This window comes from Salvelinus alpinus, chromosome 32 (genome assembly GCF_045679555.1).
Source record: "Salvelinus alpinus chromosome 32, SLU_Salpinus.1, whole genome shotgun sequence".
Classification (NCBI taxonomy): Eukaryota; Metazoa; Chordata; class Actinopteri; order Salmoniformes; family Salmonidae; genus Salvelinus; species Salvelinus alpinus.
Window position 1 is genome coordinate 27,069,406 of NC_092117.1, and position 20,697 is coordinate 27,090,102.

The following is a 20,697-nucleotide window of genomic DNA, read 5'->3' on the forward strand; positions in this document are numbered from 1 at the left end:
ACTCTGTTCTATAACATACCACGAAATACTCTGTTCTATAGGATATTATCAACTACTCTGTTCTATAGGATATTACCAACTACTCTGTTCCATAGAAAACACTGAATGGAGACAACAATCAAAGGAACAGGTATCGTGTTGCGGCAGTACATACATTAGGCTTATCCGATGCTTATTGGAAAAACTACTTAAAGGTTGACACTGACAAAGCCAGTCTTGTGTAAAGCTTCATTCTCCCTATGTCTTTTCAACTAAGGATGAATCAGAAAATGACAGTTTCTGATTGGCTCAATGGACTTCAGGTGTTGCATAGACACACCCACACACACACACAATGTTGACCATCTTGTTATTGTCAGAGGATGTAGAAGAAGAAACAGGCCGAGTAAGGGACAGTGGGGTAAATTGAGCCATTTTTTTACATTGAGCATCACTCTGTCAAGGGAAATATAAGTATTCTTTCTAACAAATATATGTAAATATATTTCAGAATGTTGTGTATCCCTGGAAATAATCAAAATTAATGTAAACATTACAGTTTTAAAAACATAGCTTGTCCAAAAAAAGTGGTCTCTTGGCACAACTTACCCTGGGTATGGGGTAAGTTGAGCCACGGGACAGGGTAAGTGAAGCTGCCTACACATTTCTGTAGTGAATTAAATATTACCACCACCATTTTAAAACCTTGTCTATCTGTATTTCCCAAACCCAATTCAACACAATCACAATCGCTTTTTTGTGTTCTAATCATTTTAAGCATCTTTTAAAACAGGCTTTACGCCTAACAAACACTTTGTATCTTTCTTAACACTTTTAACGTAGGCCACCCACTGGGCACAGACGTCAGTTCAATGTCTAGTTTTGATTTACATTTGGTTGTCAACTGACGTGAATTCAACGTGAAATCAAAAAAAATGTCACCCTGTCATTGGATTCAGGTTAAAAGTTGGGTGATGTGGGCCTCCCGGGTGGCGCAGTGGTCTAAGGCACTGCATCACAGTGCTAGCTGTGCCACCAGAGACTCTGGTTCGTGACAGGGAGCCCCATGGGGCGGCGCACAATTGGCCTAGCGTCGGGAGGGTTTGGCCGGCAGGGATATCCTTGTCTCATCACGCACTAGCGACTCCTGTGGCGGGCCGGGCGCAGTGCACGCTGACCAGGTCCCTAGGTGTACGGTGTTTCCTCCGACACATTGGTGAGGCTGGCTTCCGGGTTGGATGCGCGCTGTGTTAAGAAACCATGCGGCTTGGTTGGGTTGTGTTTCAGAGGACGCATGGCTGGAGATGTAGCGATGAGACAAGACAGTAACTACTAACAACTTTTTAAAGAGTTGGGTGAGAAAAATACTAAACTTCTTGCAAATCCAATCAGTTTTCCATGTTGATACAAGCATCTAACACAATGAATAAAATTGACTTGATGAGAAATACTTTTTTCATGTAGTTTCTTTCTTCACAGACTCCATGAAATGATGACCTCTTAAATTTTTGGTCAATTGATTAATTTTGTGTATGGCTTCCTAGAAACAAGGCTGGCTTAACTTACCGCTTTGGCTCAACTCTCTCCTACGTAGTGGAAAGTTACAATTAAAAAGTTTGTAACTTCCTGTCATCAAACATCAATCAAAATGAGCTCCATATTCTCAGATAAGACTCGGTGTAATTACTCGGTGTAATTACAAAATTTAACATCACAACTTTGAGGCTCTATTCTTAAACAAGACTTCCTGTCTTCAAACATTTAATCAAAATGGCCTTCATTGTCTTGGTTAAAAACAAGACAGATCTGAGCTAAGTAGGCTAATTAAGAAGGCTATTAAGAGGCAATGATACATCATGATATAGTCACAGGTAAATGCCGTTGTTCGGCCCGACACACAGCGGTGGGCAAGTCAACCCATTTACCTGTGACTATTTTCAAAATATAGCACGGACTCGCTTGCCTTATAGCTTTTATAAAATGGTTAACAACATATTAAAATGAAAATTGTTATGATTGGGGGGAAGGTTAGTGTTAGGGCATAGAACAACACACTATCCAGGTCACACTTCCACACTCCATTCCCCCGGGGGGCAGTAGCAACCTTTTCCAGATGTTAAGCCTGGTTGATAAGCACATCAGGTGCTGCCAATTAGGGTGATTCTGAGTCAGCGTCCCGGCTGGCAAGCCATGAGGATGCTGGGTTGATTTGGTGGCCATGAGGCCATTTGTTAGTTTTTCTGTCTTTAGTTTGGGCATACCTTTTGTATTTTTCCTTTTTGTACATATTTATGTTTCGTCCCCATCTGAACAAATAATAATCTGTTTGAACTGGCCGAGCACGAGGTCAGGAGAGACAGAGATGGCACTGGACCAAGGAAAGAATGCTGTCTCCCTGGGCAAATGTACATCCAACACGGTCTTCAAACGCTGATTTCTCTCATTAATACACACATTCAGGTGACATGTAGCTAGGCCTAGCACTCCTAGCCATAGAGAATGCAACAATATATTAAGGCTAGTTATGGGTTTCGTAACACAATCAATAACATACGAGAAGCTTTTGTGTAAAATAACTGAGTTCAACATGAAGGAAGATAATGTTTCAGACATGATTATACTGATTCCCTGTGGAAAGCATGTTCAAATACTGTTTGAAATCTTTTCAAACACCTTTAGCATTTACTCTAAATCTGCCTTGGGTCCCAGATGGGCAGAGTTTGCACTTTTATAACTATTTTATCAGGTCCATTGAGCCAGGCTAGCTCAATCAAGCCCAGATAAAGTATTTCAAACATATTTCAAATAGTATCCGAACCCAGATCTGTTTCAGACGTGATTAAGTCCCTGTAAAGAATATTAGTGTGAGGAGAAGTGCTTCTTCTAAGTGTTTTATTAACCCACTGATGGGTAATGAGATTTATCACAAAAGCAATTAGTGGAGCCATGCTGACTGGAGAAGGAACCATGAGTATCTCTCAAAAACAGGCAAATGCACTTGTCTTGCCGGTGTGTACACATACTGTAGAAGAGGAGTGTCAAACATATGGCCCATGTAGGGATACGAACTCAGTATACTTTAAAATGACTAAAACCAAGTGGAAACGGTGTGTCCAGCTTGTTTCTTGACGTGCTAGCCGGAACCAGAGAGGAAGAGGTGAAGCGAGACGCTGGGTTTACGCCCCAAATCTGTCAACGTTAAGCTCATTGAAAATTAAGCTAGTCAGGAGTTTTTGTATTGGGGGCAATGAGCGTCGAATTTAGTCAAGATGAAAATGAATTGCTATTTTGATACGTGGCTAATAGAAGTTTAGTAATGCTTAGGTTGTTACAAGTGTACTGATATACACTGCGTATACAAAACATTAAGAACATCTACTCTTTCCATGACATAAACTGACCAGGTGAATCCATGTGAAAGCTATGATCCCTTATTGATGTCACTTGTTAAATACACTTCAATCCATGTAGATGAAGGGGAGGAGACAGGTTAAATAATACTTTTTAAGCCTTGACAGAATTGAGATATATAACGAGTATGTGTGCCATTCAGAGGGTGAATAAGCAAGACAAATATTTAAGTACCTTTGAATGGTGTATGGTAGTAGGTGCCAGGGGCAAAAGTTTGTATCAAGAACTGCAACACTGCTGGGATTTTCACGCTCAACAGTTTCCCGTGTGTATCAAGAATGGTCCACCACCCAAAGGTCATGCAACCAACTTACATTTACATTTAAGTCATTTAGCAGACGCTCTTATCCAGAGCGACTTACAAATTGGTGCATTCACCTTATGATATCTAGTGGAACAACCACTTTACAATAGTGCATCTAACTCTTTTAAGGGGGAGGGGGGGGGGGTTAGAAGGATTACTTTATCCTATCCTAGGTATTCCTTAAAGAGGTGGGGTTTCAGGTGTCTCCGGAAGGTGGTGATTGACTCCGCTGACCTGGCGTCGTGAGGGAGTTTGTTCCACCATTGGGGTGCCAGAGCAGCGAACAGTTTTGACTGGGCTGAGCGGGAACTGTACTTCCTCAGAGGTAGGGAGGCGAGCAGGCCCGAGGTGGATGAACGCAGTGCCCTTGTTTGGGTGTAGGGCCTGATCAGAGCCTGAAGGTACGGATGTGCCGTTCCCCTCACAGCTCCGTAGGCAAGCACCATGGTCTTGTAGCGGATGCGAGCTTCAACTGGAAGCCAGTGGAGAGAGCGGAGGAGCGGGGTGACGTGAGAGAACTTGGGAAGGTTGAACACCAGACGGGCTGCGGCGTTCTGGATGAGTTGTAGGGGTTTAATAGCACAGGCAGGGAGCCCAGCCAACAGCGAGTTGCAGTAATCCAGACGGGAGATGACAAGTGCCTGGATTAGGACCTGCGCCGCTTCCTGTGTGAGGCAGGGTCGTACTCTGCGAATGTTGTAGAGCATGAACCTACAGGAACGGGTCACCGCCTTGATGTGAGTTGAGAACGACAGGGTGTTGTCCAGGATCACGCCAAGGTTCTTAGCACTCTGGGAGGACACAATGGAGTTGTCAACCGTGATGGCGAGATCATGGAACGGGCAGTCCTTCCCCGGGAGGAAGAGCAGCTCCGTCTTGCCGAGGTTCAGCTTGAGGTGGTGATCCGTCATCCACACTGATATGTCTGCCAGACATGCAGAGATGCGATTCGCCACCTGGTTATCAGAGGGGGGAAAGGAGAAGATTAATTGTGTGTCGTCTGCATAGCAATGATAGGAGAGACCATGTGAGGATATGACAGAGCCAAGTGACTTGGTGTATAGCGAGAATAGGAGAGGGCCTAGAACAGAGCCCTGGGGGACACCAGTGGTGAGAGCATGTGGTGCGGAGACAGATTCTCGCCACGCCACCTGGTAGGAGCGACCTGTCAGGTAGGACGCAATCCAAGCGTGGGCCGCGCCGGAGATGCCCAGCTCGGAGAGGGTGGAGAGGAGGATCTGATGGTTCACAGTATCAAAGGCAGCCGATAGGTCTAGAAGGATGAGAGCAGAGGAGAGAGAGTTAGCTTTAGCAGTGCGGAGCGCCTCCGTGACACAGAGAAGAGCAGTCTCAGTTGAATGACTAGTCTTGAAACCTGACTGATTTGGATCAAGAAAGTCATTCTGAGAGAGATAGCAGGAGAGCTGGCCAAGGACGGCACGTTCAAGAGTTTTGGAGAGAAAAGAAAGAAGGGATACTGGTCTGTAGTTGTTGACATCGGAGGGATCGAGTGTAGGTTTTTTCAGAAGGGGTGCAACTCTCGCTCTCTTGAAGACGGAAGGGACGTAGCCAGCGGTCAAGGATGAGTTGATGAGCGAGGTGAGGTAGGGGAGAAGGTCTCCGGAAATGGTCTGGAGAAGAGAGGAGGGGATAGGGTCAAGTGGGCAGGTTGTTGGGCGGCCGGCCGTCACAAGACGCGAGATTTCATCTGGAGAGAGAGGGGAGAAAGAGGTCAAAGCACAGGGTAGGGCAGTGTGAGCAGAACCAGCGGTGTCGTTTGACTTAGCAAACGAGGATCGGATGTCGTCGACCTTCTTTTCAAAATGGTTGACGAAGTCATCCGCAGAGAGGGAGGAGGGGGGAGGAGGGGGAGGAGGATTCAGGAGGGAGGAGAAGGTGGCAAAGAGCTTCCTAGGGTTAGAGGCAGATGCTTGGAATTTAGAGTGGTAGAAAGTGGCTTTAGCAGCAGAGACAGAAGAGGAGAATGTAGAGAGGAGGGAGTGAAAGGATGCCAGGTCCGCAGGGAGGCGAGTTTTCCTCCATTTCCGCTCGGCTGCCCGGAGCCCTGTTCTGTGAGCTCGCAGTGAGTCGTCGAGCCACGGAGCAGGAGGGGAGGACCGAGCCGGCCTGGAGGATAGGGGACATAGAGAGTCAAAGGATGCAGAAAGGGAGGAGAGGAGGGTTGAGGAGGCAGAATCAGGAGATAGGTTGGAGAAGGTTTGAGCAGAGGGAAGAGATGATAGGATGGAAGAGGAGAGAGTAGCGGGGGAGAGAGAGCGAAGGTTGGGACGGCGCGATACCATCCGAGTAGGGGCAGTGTGGGAAGTGTTGGATGAAAGCGAGAGGGAAAAGGATACAAGGTAGTGGTCGGAGACTTGGAGGGGAGTTGCAATGAGATTAGTGGAAGAACAGCATCTAGTAAAGATGAGGTCAAGCGTATTGCCTGCCTTGTGAGTAGGGGGGGAAGGTGAGAGGGTGAGGTCAAAAGAGGAGAGGAGTGGAAAGAAGGAGGCAGAGAGGAATGAGTCAAAGGTAGACGTGGGGAGGTTAAAGTCACCCAGAACTGTGAGAGGTGAGCCATCCTCAGGAAAGGAACTTATCAGGGCGTCAAGCTCATTGATGAACTCTCCAAGGGAACCTGGAGGGCGATAAATGATAAGGATGAACTTGGCACAACAGTGGGAAGCAATGGCGTCAACATGGGCCAGCATCCCTGTGGAAAACTTTCAACATCTTGTGGAGTCCATGCAACAACAGATTGAGGCTGTTCTAAGGGCAAAAAGGGGTGCAATTTAATATTAGGAAGGTGTTATTAATGTTTGGTATACTCAGTTTATAAGTGTGATGCCCGTGACTTTGAGATTTTTTAAATATCTGAGTTGTCCCTGTTGAAATTTGAGACGGTCTATGCATATTCATGAGGCTAGCAAAGCATCTCCCTCTCCATGGAATACAAGTGGTTGACGTCAACACCCCTCATTGAATATTCAAAAAAGTTTTTAAATAACGAGATGTATACACCAATCCAAAGAGAGGAATAGGCTGGAGCTTAACAGCCCACTGTTTCCTAGTTCCGACTAGCACGTGAACGCAGCAATAATCACCAAAATAAAAGATAGACGGTTAGGGAGAATTGAAAATTCCAAAAACAGGGCCTCCCGAGTGGCGCAGCAATCTAAAGCACTGCATTGCAGTGTAGAGGCACCAACACAGCCTCGGGCTCGATCCTGCAAGCTGGCTTCGGTTGTCAGTTGGACAGTGTTTCCTCAGACACATTGGGGAGGCTGGCTTCCGGGTTAAGCGAGCAGTGTGTCAGGAAGCAGTGCGGCTTGGCAGGGTCATATTTCGGAGGATGCACGGCTCTCGACCTTCGCCTCTCCCAAGTCTGAAGGAGAGTTGCAGTGATGAGACAAGATTGTAACTACCAATTGGGTACAAATTTTTATTTTTATATATATATATACATGTATATATATCAGAAAACGATGGATAGAGGACTATTTTTGGCAAATTTTGATGCCAAGGATATATAACCAATTGTCAGTGCGCCACTCCAGACCTGGTGAAGACCGAAGGCAGCACCCGGTGCAAAGTTAGTTCGACACCCCTGCTGTAGGTATTGTAAAGCAGAAGAATGTGCCAAAACAAAAATGCGCTGCTACTAATACAGTATCTTGTTAAGATGACTGGTATTATTAACTGGTAAGATAATACCAGGTATCTTACTTGCCAGTTATCAACCGGGTAGTTTGGGTCCTGGATGCTGATTGGCTGAAACAGCATTCCAGTCGTGTCTATATCAGACAATATACCATGGTATGAAGCAAAACTTCTTGTTTACAATTCAATTTAAGTTGGTAACCAGTTTATAATGGCAATAAGGCACCTCAGGGGTTTGTGATATATGGCCAATATACCACTGCTAAAGACTGTATCCAGGCACTCTGCTTTGCGTTTTGCATAAGAACAGCCCTTATACTGCAACCATAACCAATTGGGAAGTTGGTAATTACCCGCTTTGAAGTCGTAATTACCAGTTGGCTGCATTCACATGCTTTGAACTCGTTGAGAAACGCCAATTGGCTAATGGTCAACATGCTTGTAAACAAATTATAGTGTTATAGTGTTCAAAAACCATACTATTGATTGCTTTTTATAAATATATATTTTTTGTTACGTTTAACTTCAGAACATGCTGTTATCGGGATAATTTCGTTAGTAGGTGATGTCAGAGGTCAGCATTTGAGAGAAATCTGACATTAATTTCCCACTTGTAATTAAGTGTTGGAGGGGCATTCAAATGGATTTTTCCCAGTCATATATGGTAAATAACACTTTCCCAATTGGTTATAAATGCAGCATTAGGCGTGGTATATTGGCCAATATACTACACCCCCTTGGGCCCAATTGCATAATCGTAGTGTCTGTCAACAGACTGTGGGATGTGACAACTTTGTTCCGGTGCGCAGATTTTGTCTTCACTAATCAGTTGAAAAAATCGGAATGATGCAGGTGTTCACATCTTTAGACTGGTCAGACCCTTCAGGAGGGCGGTCACGCATGCTAGCAAGGCAGAGGTCCTGGGTTCGAACCTCAGTGTGAGCCAAATCAGGAGGAAGTGGTACTCGCTAAGCAAGCAGCGTGAGGTCCTTTATAGTTATGCAGTGACCCGGATCTACAGTTGTGCATAGCTAGCTTTACGTGTGGGGCTTAGGAGGGCGGTCACGTGTGCTAGCGAGGTAGAGGTCGGGGTTTGAGCCTTGTGTGGGCCGAATCGGGAGGAAGAGGTACTTGCGAAAGGCGTCTGCATACATACAGTAGGTTCAGGTTTGCTCCTATCTGAACTCAGCTAGGCGAAGTGAATATCTATGCTCGCATACTCCCTTAAAATACCTTCGCTTGAAAAACTATTACAAAGTGGCAATATTATTGTTTGTCCCTCTTGAGACGCCATATCAACAACATAGCCAGTACACTTCCTCAAAATAAAAAGAACTCAAGAAATCTGTAATTAATTTAGACTTTTTTGCCATTTTTGACTTCGGCTACCGAACTTCGACAAGCCACAAGAAGAAAATGCTCGAACAGCTGCCGACCACCTAAACAAACAAAAACGTCACAAAATGGCGTCATAATATATGCGCAAATTGTTTCCACTGGGAAGCATATGGTAAACTTAAGCAAGAAGCGTGACGACCTTTACACATGCACACAGCTACATAAAACAGACGCATGCACGCACAAACCTCATCATTTGGATCTGCTGTACTTCAAACACTTGACATTGCACACCACCTAGTGATCAAAAAAATATCCTACACCAGGGCTCTTCAATAACCAACCCTTGGGCAGAGTAAGAGGAACCAATAGCCTCATGGTGTCATAGCAGGCCTCTATAACCAGTCAAGGGCCAGGGTTAAAAAAGGATGTTGTGTTGCATGACTGTTATTACAAATATTATAGAATCAGGAACATGTGACAGGAGAATGATCTAGAATAGAGAGAAGATTCTCTCTAACTGTGATCAACAAAAAAAGAAGACTCTTCAATGTGTGCAGTGCATCCAAGCGTGACATTAAACACACTTGGGAAAATAGATTGCAGTATACGTGGATTCTCTTTTCTTTTTATTGAACATACTGCGTACACTTTCACCTCCAGCACCTGCTCGAACCATGCAAAGATATATATTCCCCCTTGGATTTCTTCAAATTTTTTTGTTACAAAGTGGGATTCAAATTGATTTCATTGTCATTTTTTGTCAACAATGTACTCATAATACTCTGTCAAAGTGGAATAAAAATGTATATATTTTTTAAAAGATGGAATAAAAATGAGAACTCAAATATGGTCGTTGAATATGTATTCAGACCATTTGTTTAGGCAAGTCTAACTTAGTTCAGGAGTAAAATTTGGCTTAGCAAATCACATAATAAGTTACATGGACTTTTTGAATGACTACTACTCTGTCCCCATACATACTGTACATCCGTAAGGTCCCTCAGTCAAGTATTGAATTTCAAGCACAGATTCAACTACAAAGACAAGGGAGCTTTTTGAAAGCCTCATAAAGAAGGGCAGTGATTGGTAGATGGGCAACAATAACAAATCCGACATTGAATATCTCTTTAAGCATGGTCAAGTTAATTATGCTGTGGATTATGTATTAAATCACCCACACACAAAGATACAGTCGTCCTTCAGAACTGAGCTGCAGGACAGGAATGAAACACTCAGGGATGTTACCATGAGGCCATTGGTAATTTTAAAACAGTTACAAAGTTCAATGGCTGTGATGGGAGAAAACTGAGGATGGACCAACAACATCGTAGTGACTCCACAATAATGACTTAAATTACAGAGTGAAAAGAACACAAATATACAGAACACAAATGGGAAGAAAAAAAACACGGCAAAGTAATACACTTTTTGGCATAAATACAAAGCCTTATGTTTGGGGCAAATCTAACACAACACATCACTGAGTAACTGCCTCTTTATTTTCAAGCATGGTGGTGGCTGCATCATGGTATGGGTACGCTTGACATCGGCAAATACTGGGGAGTTTTTCCAGGACAAAAAGAAACGGGATGGAGCTAGGCACAGGCAAAATCCTAGAGGAAAACATGCTTCAGTCTGCTTTACACCAGACACTGGGAGAGGAATTCACCTTTCAGCAGGACAATAACCTACAACTCAAGGCCAAATCTACACTGAAGTTGCTTACCAAGAACACAGTGAATGTTCCTGAGTGGCCAAATTACAGTTTTGAGTTAAATCTGCTTGAAACTCTATAGCAAGGATCCAAAATTGCTGTCTAGCCATGATCCCCAATATCTTGACAGTGTTTGAAAAATTATGAAAAAAAATAATGGGCTAATATTGCACAATCCAGGTGTGGAAAGCTCTTAGACTTACTCAAGATGAATCACAGCTTTAATCGCTGCCAAAGGAGTTGAACATGTATTGACTCAGGGAGCTGTATGCCACAACACATTTTTTAGTTATTTAATTTATCAATCTTAAATATATATTATATATATATATGTAATTCTTCCACTTTTACATGAGTATTTTGACCAAAAAGATACAATTTAATCAATTTTAATCCCATCTTAATAACACAAGAAAATGTAAATAAGTTCAAGAGATCTAAATACTCTTGCAAGGCACTGTATTTATGGGAATGGGATAAAGCAGAAGACACATTTCTGTTGGACATTGGACAATAAAGTAATCTTCCTTTGTTATCAATGTGATTTCAACCATGTACAACCACGTGTGATTTCAACCATGTAAAACCACGTGTGATTTCAACCATGTAAAACCACGTGTGATTTCAACCATGTAAAACCACGTGTGATTTCAACCATGTAAAACCACATGTGATTTCAACCATGTAAAACCACATGTGATTTCAACCATGTAAAACCACATGTGATTTCAACCATGTAAAACCACGTGTGATTTCAACCATGTAACTGTTTGAAGTAAAGACAAAATAGAGAACAGCATAATCTTCAAGGAACTTTATTGATCTTGCTGTAACAGTGTCCAATGGCATTGGCATTTCTCTGAAAATAAATTTATTTCAAATCGGAACAGAAGTTAGGTTTTCTGTTTCAAATCTTTTTTACGAAACAAAAAACAATGTAAAAAGCCCTCCATGTAGAACCAAACTGGTCTCAAGCTGGTTTCCCATAAAACAATTGCTGCAGGCCTACTTCAAAACAAAAAGATACAATCCTAATCCAACAGAAACATGTGCAATTCAAAATGGATACAATCGCTCCGTATGTTTAACACTATAAACATTTTCCACATTAATAGACTGGGATTTCATAATTTCTCATAAAGCCAAATAACAGTTTCTCTCCTCCAATCAAATCCAATAATTGCATTTAATATATCATCATTTTTTAAATATATATAATCTGAATAAGAGATGACCCAGAGATGGAATGAAAATGTGGTTTAATTGCTAACAGTTTTAGTTATGGTAACAGTATGATCATCCAAAACAATAATGGCCATGATTCAAAGCCTCCCCTTTTAGAAAGCCCATAGTCTTAGCTGCTGAAAAAAAAAAAAAAAATCTGAATAACAAAATAAAACTGTTTAAAAAAATATTTATTTTCAAGTGCTAAATACAAACATAAAAGTCTGTTTAAAATATAACTATTTTCTGGTTGAGGGTCATTTGAATCAGTAGACAAGGAACTCCATTGCAACCTTTTATCTTGGTATGTAATGTGTAAGGCATGGGGTGGAGACACTTAGCACAGTAGACTGAAAGAAGAGATTAAGGTAAGAAAGACGGTGGAAATAGTCTATTACCTAAACGGGGGATGTCTGTAATACAGTATCAACGTCTGATGAAAAAATGGTCTCAGCTCTTCCTTTCATGTCCATTTGGTATTTGACATTGAAAAAAGTTAAATGTCAAGATAGAAGTAATGTATGTAATAAAATGCATAGAAAAATGGTTGGAAACGATTCACGTTTTCAAACTTTTTCCTGTCTCATTTTCTAATAAATCTCAGTGTTCTTTAACAGTTTATGTTGTTCATTCAAATGCAGCAAATATCAGACTGTTTAAACCTAACTATTGTCTTGTAATCTTGTAAGTAATGTATCAATTAATTTGCTCCTTCCATTTGCAAATCTATCAAATCATCACCACAAACCAAAAGCCCAATCTTCATAAAATCCTTTACCAGAAAGACCCAAAACACAACATAACATCAGATTTGTATTGGTGATGGATAATTCAAGGCTTGGAATGACGATGAAATTCTCAGCTAATCTGAAGAAGAAAAAAAAAAATTGGTCACATCGTCCATATTAATTTAATTGTTGGTAACCTAATGAACTACAAAACGGGCAGCTATGAGACCTTGGAGCATATTCAGTCATTTAAAAAAGAAATGAAAATGTAAACCAAACTATTTGTTTATATCAATCCTTTTGACTGAAGATTCTAAGGCCGGTACTTTGCTCTACAAAGTAGTACAAGTAGTAAATGTTGCACAGTTTCCTGGGCCCCATTATAAAAAGTCTGAAGTGGTAAAGAAGGCTTTGTTTACAGTGTGCTCTGGTAGTACAGACATACAGAATGGACATCTTAGATTACTGCATTGACTTGGGCATCTACATTTAGTTAATGGGTAAGAATATCTCTGGTTGCCTTGGTTTCAGACCCTTTCTCTTGCTGTGTTGCTGAAGTACATACAAATATGCCAGTTGTAACCCTGAGACCTGTTCGAATAGACCAGCAGTCTCCCACTAGGTCTCAGGGTTGGCCATAGCCTGGTAGCCCAGTTGGTTTGTACTGTAGCCAACGCCTCTGTGTAGTTTCGTTGTCAAGCCATAGAAGAGTTGGCTACAGTACATGGAGACTGCATTCCAATATCCCACTACTATACCACTTAGGGGAATACATGTCAAATACATTGCTTCATTCTAAGTGGTATCCTAGCATGGACATTGAAACAGAGCCACCGTATTATATGGTATAGTTTATCTGCATGGTTTACATACATCAGACCCAGCGACGGCGAGACAGAGAGCTAAAGAAGATGGCTGCCATGAGTGACGTGAGGGCTCACAACATTGGTTTCTACAAGCCAAGCCACTGGTGCACAGCACAGGTACAAGGTTAGTTCCTTCTTCTGTTGTTCCGTTGAGGTTCCTCAGAGGTGGTTAGATGTCCATCTCGAACTGAGCGTCCTCACCTTTAAACACAAGAACACAAATAAAATGTAACCAACAGTGTACTCTAAAGCATTGTACTCTATACTACGATGGAAGCTAGACCTACTTAGGCTTTTATAAAGCTAGCCAGCCACATTCCAGCTCAGGCTTCATCCATGTTATGAAGGTGGACATTGATCACGCAGCTGGCACTACCTCCAGCAGGCTTGTAACTGCCCATACATGTTGCACATGGCTAGCCGTACATGTTGCACATGGCTAGCCGTACATGTTGCACATGGCTAGCCGTACATGTTGCACATGGCTAGCCGTACATGTTGCACATGGCTAGCCGTACATGTTGCACATGGCTAGCCGAACAACAAAATATTAATTGAGAAAATGCTGGACCATCAATCCATGGGCAAGTCAGTGACACATTTGAATCAACATGAAAGAAGATCATCTTGCAAATTCAGGAGGCTACGGTGTGAAATAGGCTGGAAGAAGTGCCGTCCTTCTTTTATTACGTATCGTTAATGTCGTCTTTCTTTTATTACGTATCGTTAATGCCGTCTTTCTTTTATTACGTATCGTTAATGCCGTCTTTCTTTTATTACGTATCGTTAATGCCGTCTTTCTTTTATTACGTACCGTTAATGCCGTCTTTCTTTTATTACGTATCGTTAATGTCGTCTTTCTTTTATTACGTACCGTTAATGCCGTCTTTCTTTTATTACGTATCGTTAATGTCGTCTTTCTTTTATTACGTATCGTTAATGCCGTCTTTCTTTTATTACGTATCGTTAATGCCGTCATTGGTGTGCTTATCAATGTACGAGCACCTTTTTCCCCCTCTCCGATCGATAACATAATTAAGTCATACCAAAGTTTGACCGTGCCTGAACTTTCAAATGCATCCTGTCATTACTAAATGTGTAATGTGATAGTTATTCTAATATTAAAATGGCTAGTAGTAGCAGCTCCATAGAGGTACATGTATGGATGGTTTTCTGAACCCAGATTAACCTAGTCCTGGGCTAAAGAGCACTTTCAATGGAGTTTCTTGGTTGCTTCTTTGTTCAAGACTAGGCTTAATCTGTGTCTGGGAAACCTGCACGATATATATTCTAACAATACTTCTCTGTGTAATAGTAGCCTACTGACCGGTGGCTGTCTTGCCATGACTGTTGTTGGGTTTGATGCGGTTGTTGACCTCGTTCCTCCCGTTCTCGGTCAGGACGTTGAGGCTGGTCACCCCGGGGATGATGGGCAGGTGAGCCGGGGGGGTCTGGGCGATGGGGGAGTTACGCCTGTCCAACAGGAACTTACGGTCGTAGATGATCCGGGTCCCTACGATGGAGGAGAGTGATTATTTAGTAACATCATTGACATATTAGTTCCAACCGTTGACTGTATAGAAATAAGGTGACAACATATGTATTACAAACCTGCTTTAGAGAAATGATACACCATATGGATAATAATATGTTGATTATATTACATCTATAACAGTCATTGTTGTTTTCTTCAATTTACCGTCAATCAACATGCAATAGTGTAGAACTGTGTAGCAGTGCAAATACAAGCCAATCAAGGCTTAATCTTGCACATTTCGTCCTGTCATCATTACAATGGGTGATGACAGTCACAGAACACAAATACACACATCTGTGAATAAAAAGGGCAAGAGCATAAACCGGTTTAGCTCTATATATATTTAAAGACCCATTTTAAACAAAAGATGACATATGTTATGAGCAACACTGCCTTGGCATGGCTGTCAAAGTGGTGGTGCACAATTATTATTTACATTTTTCACAATTTCATGCAATTCTACACAGGGGGAATCGATATTTATGAATAGAACACAATTATTTTACTTAAGTTCTACCACAATAAATTATATTGAACTCCAGTACTCAAAAAAATAAACATTTTAAAAACACAATGCCAGATTTGTTTTTGTTGCAAATTACAGTATCTATCTATACACCAACAGTGCACAACAATGCCTAATTGATCATAACCGTTACAGATAACAAATCTTACTTGCTAAATTGCTCCATATATATATATATAGAGTACAAGTCAAAGGTTTGGACACACCCTACTCATTCCAGGGTTTTTCTTTATTTTTACTATTTTCTACATTGTAGAATAATAGTGAAGACTTCAAAACTATGAAATAACACTTATGGAATCATGTAGTAACCAAAAAAGTGTTAAACAAATCAAAGTATATTTTATATTTGAGATTCTACAAAGTAGTCACACTTTGCCTTGATGACAGCTTTGATTGAAACCCATTTTTTTTTATATCCCTCACGTATGGTCTTTTAAAAACCAAAGGTGAGAGACATGGTGGTTAAATCTGATTACCCACCAGAGAAAAGGGAAACTTGCTTGGACAAGGTTTCGGAGGGAAATTACAAATGAAGCTGCATTGAGCACATTGGCCACACTTACAAATGCAACTAATTTACCCACCCCCGCACAGGACAAAGATTTAAGATCAAAGGCCTGATTATCTACATGTCCACCAATGTTATTTACATGTTGAAATGTCATTGTGGTCTGTCTTACATAGAGAAAACCCATAGAAGCCTTAAGACACGGATCACTGAGCACAGCAGCAATATACGGGCAGGTGAGAAACAATCCGGTTGCTGTTCATTGCTGTTCATACAAGCTGGACATCCTATTAGTTCTCTGAGATACATTGGAATAGAAATGGCCAAGATGTCACGCAGGGGCGGGGACATTGAGATGAAACTTCTTCAAAGGGATTCTTTCTGGATCCACAGGCTCAGCACACCCTCCTCTTGGCCTTAACTAGGAGTTTGACTTGAAACTGTTTTTATAGTTTCAAAATGTCCAAATTATAGTTTTTATTTGCTTTTATCCTAATTGAATATTGTATGTATATTACTGTAAATATTGATCACATTCCTTGTGTATGATCATATATTTGAATACATTGAATGTTAATATTGTGAACCTCTGTTATACATTTTTTTACCTCCTGTTTCAGGAAGGGATGTCACTGAGTACAGCCCCTATATATAGGACCTTTCACCCCCCACCTATATATGGATGCCTGATGAAGAACTAGGTTTTTGTAAGAACCTGGAAAGAGATTTCCAACGCCCTCCTTTTGTGATGAACATGATTTTGTTGGCTCTAATTCATGTTCAGTCAAATGTTCCCCTCTTAATTTTGTCAAGATAAATGTTTTATTTCAGAAAGAAATTGCATCCTGTATACTATAATAATTTTCCCAATACGTTATTGAGCTAATTTCTGGGGTTGGAAATATTATTTAAATTTTTGTTTTTTCCTTTTAAAAAGTCACCAGAACCAAGCTTTTCAGTACTTATACAAATTTTGTTTTAACCACGAAGCAGCCACGGTGCACTCACATATAGGGCTCAGCCATGGACTGTTACTTTTGTGACTGAATGAAAACATTTTAACAATGTGACTTAAGTGATTGATGTTGGGAAAATAGATGTCAAAAATGCAGAAAGGTGTTAAATGCCTGTAAAGAGTTTGGGGGAGAAATTATTTCACAGATTTAATCATGTAACATTAGGCCTACTGATTATTTCTCAGTATCTACTTGCGAGCTACCAGATATGCAGTTTTGTACAACGGTGGAACCTTTCGTAGGCTGATGGAAGGCTACTCTGGGTCAGTGGGAGATCTCAATTGCATAGTCCTCACTTCTTCCTCAAAACCCACTGGATGAGAAAGCCAGAGGTCCCTCCCCTCTGACCTTCTCCTCCAATTGGTTTTGAGAAGGAGGCCAGAGAGCATGAGCAACCTCTACGGTGCGGTTGAGCTAACGTAGGCTAATGTGATTAGCACGAGGTTGTAAGTGTAACCGATGTGAAATGGCTAGCTAGTTAGCGGTGGTGCGCGCGTGTTTCAATCGGTGACGTCACTCGCTCTGAGACCTGAAGTAGTTGTTCCCCTTGCTCTGCAAGGGCCGCGGCTTTTGTGGAGCTATGGGTAACGATGCTTCGAGGGTGACTGTTGATGTGTGCAGAGGGTCCCTGGTTCGAGCTCGGGTCGGGGCGAGGGGACAGACGAAAGCTAAACTGTTACATAAGTAACAAAAATAAATCCCATGACATAGTGCAGTTAGATTAATATGTCTATCTAATTTACAGTAGCTATTACAGTGAAATAATACCATGCTATTATTTGAGGAGAGTGCACAATTATGAACTTTAAAATGTATTAATAAACCAAGTAGGCACATTTTGGCAGTCTTGATACAACATTTTGAACAGATATGCAATGGTTCATTGAATCGGTCTAAACCTTTGCACATACACTGCTGCCATCTAGTGGACCAAATCTAAATTGCGCCTGGGCTGGAATAATACATTATGGACTTTCTCTTGCATTTCAAAGATGATGGTACAAACAAAAAAAAACTTTTTTCTTTGTATTATCTTTTACCAGATCTAATGCGTTACATTTTCCTACATTAATTTCACATTTCCACAAACTTCAAAGTTTTTCCTTTTAAATGGTATCAAGAATATGCATATCCTTGCTTCAGGTCCTGAGCTACAGGCAGTTAGATTTGGGTATGTCATTTCAGGCAAATATTTAAAAAATGGGTCCGATCCTTTTAAAGATTCTCCCAGAGGCTGCGATACAGCGAAGCCTAATCATCATGATCATCGTGATTCTTACAGGCAAAGTGAAATGACAACATCGGACATGAAACAATGATACAAATGTAACAGCACAACCTAATTGATACAATATTTTATTTTGCAGGTGCCTTTTTATTTTAAATATCAGTGGTGCAACTACGGCTTTCTAACTGCACTGAACCAGAACAGTGGCGCGCAGGAGGGAAGTAAATCTTTCCAGTATGCAAAACCAGTAGGCGACGGGGGAGCAAAATGCAATCTGTTAATTATTATATAATATATCAAATGGACATATCTATTTTTAATAGAGACTAGCTCAAAACATGACTAATTATTGAAAATGACAAATGACACAATCGAGCATAAATCAATAAATCAGAGGCGACTGGTGGGAAGCGCTTTAGGAGGGTGGGCTCAATGTAATGGCAGGAATGCAGGTGCTTCTACACCTGCATTGCTTGCTGTTTGGGGTTTTAGGCTGGGTTTCTGTACAGCACTTTGATATATCAGCTGATGTAAGAAGGGCTATATAAATACATTTGATTTGAATGGAATATATGTTTGATGAGTTCGATACAGTTCCATTATCCATTCCAGCTATTACAATGAGCCCGTCCTCCTATATCTCCTCCCACCAGCCTCCTCTACAATAAATAATCTATTGCATTGTTATGTAGGCAGCCACCATGATTCATATCAATGCTGTTGAACACTAACCAATCACATTGCCAAACGGGACGGCAGGGGCGGGACAAACAAGCAATAATATGCAATTTATACATTTGTGTTGCTTTTACCTCCCGGAGTGGTCGAAAATAAAGTGCCTCCTGGGGTGGTGCAATAGTCATGAGGTAGCTGCGTTGTATCGTTTATCAACACCGTCCTAGTCGGAATGACCCTGCTCTCGCTAAACTGACGACTGGTAGACGACGACATTTCACCCCCGGTTTAGTGACTGGTCAGACGGTGTTGTAATCTGTAGGTGGTTGATGCCTAACCCGACGGACGGTGGAACCCACGGCCTTTTCTCTTTCTCTCTTATCTCTTCCCAAGATTTTCTTGTGGCTCCTCTCGTCCTCCCAGCCGTCAGCACAGCCCCACTCCCTCCGCCAGGCAGGAAGAACAACAACACAAGGAGACCGGATATGACGTCGTGGAAGACTAGACCCGCTGTCGCCTGGTGGAGCTATTATGCAATGACAAACGATAAAGAATAATCACAGTTTTCAAACAGAGAGGAAGAGGCAAAGCGAGATGGTTGCGCCGAAATCTGTCAAAAAATTCCCAATGCGTTTATGGGTTAAGCAGACCTTGTCGCTTGCTGGGACAACAAACTATTTTTACAGTCTTTAGCTGTGTTCGAATACCCATACTAACATACTGTATACTTAATGAGTATATACTACAAGTTAATTTTAGTGTACTGTAAACGAACGGTAACCTTTCAGTTGAGCATACTAGCGCTTCGCCTGTCTATCAGAAGTTGATGCTGTTGCTATACAACCTCTTGCTAGCATATTAACAAATTACTAGCTAGATTTAGGGTGTGTTCGTAAATTCAATCTGGGGTGCCAGGGTGTGCTCTGTGCGTTTAAATTCAGGGCGTTGTCATATTGTCGCACACTGGATGCTCTGGCCAAGGAGTAGGGATGATCCGAGCAGGGTAGATGAAAGTGATCTGACCTCGCAACGGCAGTCAAGCACCCAAGTGAACTTGCTAGCTACTTCCAGACACAAATGAGAGAACACCTCATTCTGACCAGTTTACTCTGCCTAGCAGAGCTGGTTAGGCAGTTTTCATGTTATCCAGAGTGTTGGTGACTGTAACGGTGCTGCTGGCAACAATTGAATTACGCTTTTTTGCAGACGATTACTGACACGCCACATTCAACTGGAGTTGAGCGGTAAATTCATCAGTTATTCTATGCTATGCCAGCACGAGAGTGAGTGCTGGCATAGCATAGAATAACTGATGAATTTACCGAGTAGATAGCTAGAGATAATTTACAAACTCACTCAAACGACTATACCACTTAGATAAACTATGAATGATGTGAATAATCAAGTCACTAAAAGTTGGGTAGTTTGTTAGATTGCACAAAGTATATATACTGGCAAGTTCAATGTATTAGTAGCCAACTAACGTTACAGTAGGTAGCTAACACAACATAATGCTGTAATGATATGCTATGTGGTTTGTAAGGATAGAGTAGCTAACAAATTGTCAGCCAACAAAGTGTAACTTATTTGAAAAGTCATTACTTTATTACATTGCTCAACATGTTCGTAACATTTACATTTAAGCAACGAATTTCTATTGCTCTCGTCAGACTTCGTCTGCATATTTTCCACAATTTTCTTCAAATCTGAAACCGTTGTAAAGCCACGCCCATTTTCTGGAGAATTGCATTATGGGCCCTAAAAGCACGGAAATAGTGTCCGTCGCTTGTATGCTTCGTATTTTGGCGAATCTAGTACGACATCCGGGAACCTTTGGCATACTAACTATATCCATACTATGACTTATAAACATACTACATACTCAATTTATGTCACAAATTGTACGGTTAGTATGAGTATTCGAACACAGTTTATGACAACGACTCCCATTGTTAGGGCGGAGACATGAACATATCG

At 41.5% G+C, this 20,697-nt stretch overlaps 1 protein-coding gene across 1 annotated transcript; it reads right to left on the reverse strand.

Annotated features, from left to right (window-relative positions):
* Positions 1–11,208: 11,208 nt before the first annotated feature.
* On the reverse strand, positions 11,209–19,279 carry LOC139562387 (eukaryotic translation initiation factor 4E-binding protein 2-like). The gene is made up of 3 exons (XM_071380079.1): positions 18,858–19,279; positions 14,555–14,740; positions 11,209–13,428 (listed from the first exon to the last, which is right to left on the reverse strand). Exons 1-3 carry the CDS (start codon positions 18,994–18,996, stop codon positions 13,397–13,399), a joined length of 357 nt encoding a protein of 118 aa, XP_071236180.1. The 5' UTR covers positions 18,997–19,279; the 3' UTR covers positions 11,209–13,396.
* Between the last annotated feature and the right edge of the window lie 1,418 nt (positions 19,280–20,697).